Source organism: Egretta garzetta, unplaced genomic scaffold, assembly GCF_000687185.1.
Source record: "Egretta garzetta isolate BGI_Z169 unplaced genomic scaffold, ASM68718v1 scaffold287, whole genome shotgun sequence".
NCBI lineage: Eukaryota > Metazoa > Chordata > Aves > Pelecaniformes > Ardeidae > Egretta > Egretta garzetta.
This window is the reverse complement of record NW_009260435.1, coordinates 3,241,554-3,245,921: the sequence shown is the minus strand read 5'-3', so window position 1 is coordinate 3,245,921 and position 4,368 is coordinate 3,241,554. Positions and strand designations below refer to the sequence as shown.

At 36.3% G+C, this 4,368-nt stretch overlaps 1 protein-coding gene across 1 annotated transcript in view; it reads right to left on the bottom strand.

The window, feature by feature from the left end:
- Positions 1-150: 150 nt before the first annotated feature.
- TSPAN3 (tetraspanin 3) overlaps positions 151-4,368 on the bottom strand; it is a 35,225-nt gene continuing 31,007 nt past the window's right edge. The window contains exon 9 of the mRNA XM_035899515.1: positions 151-809. Within this exon, the coding sequence (XP_035755408.1) occupies positions 717-809 (93 nt within the window). The 3' untranslated portion in view covers positions 151-716. The remainder of the gene's footprint in view (positions 810-4,368) is intronic.

Below are 4,368 nucleotides of genomic sequence, written 5' to 3'. Positions count from 1 at the left end.
TTCATAGAAAAATGAAATATTTCATTATAGAACAGTAGTGCATACATTATACTCCTGAAAAGCCAGCTTGTATTTTAAACCACTAATGTTTGAAAGGTTTGATCTCTGAAGGTCAAAACTGCAGTCACATGATCCTAAAATTTTGGTTAGTTTTTTTTTTGTTTGGTTTTTTTTTTTTTAACATTTTTTTATACATAAAGTGTACTGGACTTTACTTAAGTGTTTTTTTAAAAAGTGACACTGGTGAGGGGCAAGATTAAAATATTTTTTCTCAAATTAAGTAACAGCTGGCTTCCTTTGTACAGCTTTGGCCAAAAAAGTTCCATGTAGTGAAGGTTTAAGAAATCCTCTCTCTATATGCAAGAATCAGCCAGTTAATGCTTAGAGGTAATCTACCAAAGTAGGCACACATCCTTTGACTTTCATATCAACCAAATTACACTTAACTTGAAAATTGTTCTGAAATCAGAAAGTTTACTAGTATACTAAAACATTTAGATACATGAATAGCTGGCTAAAACAGTGAAAGTCACAGGTAATTATATGGGCGTGTAAAGCTGAATTGTATTGCCCGTCACCAGTGTACAGTACAGCTGTCCTCATCTGTGAAAGGTGTGCTTTTCTAAGCTTAGGGCAAGAAAGCTATCGCAGTAGACCTGGCCCATTCACCTTCCACATAAGTGAGCTAAGATTGAACTGCGTGTTTGCATTCTCTTCTAGGCGTAGGTTCCGCCAGTGATGAGAAGTTCGTAAGCAGGATCCCGACTCCTCCTACATAGTACTATACAGGCACACAACATGCCCAGAAGCTATGGAGACAAAAAAAGAAAACAAGCTGAGTACAAAGAAGGTACAGAAATTGTCAGCATGCTTCACAAGACTGTAATTGTCCATAAGGTAAATGGCAACAAATGCATTGTTCTTGAAAATGCTTTGTTTCCTGCTGCGAAAAGCCAGGGCCACAAACTGCAGCCTTATTTTCTTGCAATATTGTCTTGGACATCTTTAAAAAAAAGGATGTCAGCCACTCATATTTTGCATCAGTTATTCAGATGGAAGAAATTACCTTTTTTATGAAAGGTACAGATTTTTAGATACTGTATCTGGCATGAAAAATCAAAATGAAATTCAAATGCATTAGCCTCTAATTGCTGTAATGAGAAAGAACAGAACTTCAGAGTTTTATGAACACACTCCACTGCTGAAATATCTTTCAAATGCCCAATCTCTGTTAACATGTCATATTAGAAGGCTTAAGTCCAATGTGAATCATTCACTTTCAGATATCTTCCTACTGTTAAAATTCACAGTACCATGACTGTACTGGCAACTTTGCCAGCAATTTAGGGTATGATCACCCCATATACATTTAGAAGACTTAAGTCAGATGAATGTAATCAGGGATGTAGGGCATATTTTACAGGAGTTGCACATTTATTGAAGCTAGAATAAGACTGTCCCTACTAAAAAAAAATTAGGTATGGTGGTATGTTCTACAGTCTACAGTAGCTGGCAATAGCTTCTAGTAAAACAAGAGATGGTATTGATTTGGCCATATGCATAGAAATGTATTCACAGATGCAAATGTTTCAAGAGGCTCCTGCCGTATCTCTAGTTTATAAATCATCACCCAGAAGGTAAATAAGTTCTAAAAAACGAAACAAAACACGTCCCCCTCCCCCCCTTGAACAGAAAGCAAACAAGATTGAAATGGGTGAATGAAATGTAAAGATTCTTCATTGATACAGCAAAAACCCAGTAAAAACAGAGCACTGGCACAAAAGCAGAATGACTCACTTTTTTACTAAAAGTCTGATGAAAACATCACATGTGTAACAAGTCTTAAAATAAATGATGGTACATGCAACATAGTACTTAAGTCTGCTGAAATACTGAAGAAAGAATGTTTTATAAATCCTAAGTCTAAATAGGCAGTGATTAAAAAGAGGCATGATGAACTTCTGGCATGAGCTTTTAATTTCCTGGAAAGGAACAAGCTGTAAAGATTAATAGTATGTCTGGAGTGCATTATCTGCTTTGGATCCATAGCAGAAACCAGCTTGGGTTCAAAAAAGCATATGGAGAATAACCTGCAGGGTATGGCATTTCAGCTTGTTGGTAAAACCAGCACCTTTCTTCACCTTTCATCAGTACTTGTGTGGTTCCAGTTTACAGACTAACTCCCAAATATATATCATCATAGAATAGTTTGGGTTGGAAGGGACCTTTTAAAGGCCATCTAGTCAAACCCCCTGCAAAAAAGCAGGGACATCTTCAACTACATCAGGTTGCTCAGGTTCATTGCAGACTAAAATTAAAAACAAGAGTTACATGGGAGAATGGCTCTTCAGGGACACAGCCCTTCTAAGTGAGGAGATAATATCCGCAATTAAAAAAAACCCTTTAAGTTAGACTTGTGAAATGGTGTTTACGGTACTCGCCAATGGCTACTCTGAAGGCGGCTCACAGCCTGCAAGTACAAAAATTTAATCTTTTTCCCTTGTTCAAAACAAGGATAAAATGAAGTGAGTGCTGAAGAGAAACACCTCTATTAATCTTTTGCTGTAATTCGTTCTAGCCATGTATGTCAAATAAATAAAAGTAGTTCCATCACATTTACAGTTATTCACACAAAGATGATCCTGTTCAATGACTCACTCAGACCAGTCAATTTAGAGAGTTAAGATCTGAAACAGTAAGGTAGTATAATAAAGCTTCATGTAATCAACTTTTGAGTTACTGTTTAAACCATTTATATCCTTTAGGAGGTCACTGAGCGTATTCCTAAAATTCACTGTAAACACTGAAGTAACTCATATTTCAACTTTCTCTACAGAAATTATGTCATTTTAAAAAATATGCTAGCATCTCTAACACATTTTCTAAGGCATTTGATTCTGTTTCTCTTCAGTCGCTACTTAATATTGTGAACAAAAATATTTTAGAAGTCCTTGTTGGAGAAGGATCCATGCATTTCCCCCCCTTCTTCAACTTTCAGAAAAGTTTAGACATCTCCCACAATCAGGTTTGTTTTTTATTAATTTTTCTATTTTAAACTTTTCCTGCTAGCAGTAACTATATCCAATCTCTCAAACCAATTTGCTTTTTTGTACAAAAAGCAGCTCCCTGGCTGTATATACATATGCCAAGCTCAGTACCTTGTAAATGACCACTAACTACAGAAGCTATCTTTAAGAATAAACTCTGCAGATAATCAAGCAGCACATCTACTGTACTGCAATACCTTTGCTCCCTCCAGTTTGCCTCCTATTTATTAATAGTTCTGTTCTGTCACTGTGGTTGAGACCAGGGAATTATTGCACACTAGGAGATCCCCATGGTAACTGAAGCATGAACATGCTAAATTACTTCTATGCAGAAAAGACTTTTCCACAAATTCCAACCTTGCAAAAATTCTCAGTCTTTTCGTTTTAAAGCAAGTACTGAAGGCCGAATTTGTTGACTGTAAGCTATTAGAGGTAATGAACTTTGGACAGCTTTACTGCATAACATATGAAATACCAATTGGTTCAGAGCGGACTCTAAGAAAGGCAGTAAAATTCACCAAAGGCAAGAAAAACATAATTACTTACTCCTCTAAGTACATGACCTAAGTTACAGGCCGTCTGCTGAAGTTTACATTCTTACTTCCGTTTCAATTAGCCCAGATTATTTTGCTGAGAATCAGGTTAAGCACATACTTAAATTCTGTATTACAAATAAGAGGATGTTACAACTTATGTCTTAAGCTTCAGGAGATAAATAGTAGAACAGTTTGAATACTGTTTAGTATCAACTTGACTGAAACTAATGTAGTTTTAAAACACATGAATTTACAACCATTTGAGCTGTGAAGCAAAGATAAAAGACAACCTCTGACAGACTTAAATATGATTACCACTCAGTAAGTATTACTAGACAGAAATTTCAACGGTATTCCCAACACCCTGTTTTCTATATTTATCTTTATTCATTTTCTACACAGGTATCACATAGCTTGTTTTAACTCTAAGCAAAAAGATTTCAAAGTACTATACTGCAGAGCTAGCAAAGAAACTTCTTTGATATTCTTATTTTATTGACAAACTATTTAGACAGTATGTACTTTCTGCCAATAGTTTGATTACTGACATGTGGAGACAAATTAAAGTGCACCCACTGCACAAGGGATAGAACCAATGTGATTGCCTAGAATTAGTGAACAAATTAGCCAGGAACAACAGAAGGATGCAAGCAGCCACACTGCCACTGCAAGCACATGTCAGAAATTCTGGCCCAATCCCAGAGAGGACTATAACTGTGCTGCATTTTGGGCTGGACCTGTTCATCAGCCTGCCAACTCCAAAAGAAGGTATGATGCTTCCTCTT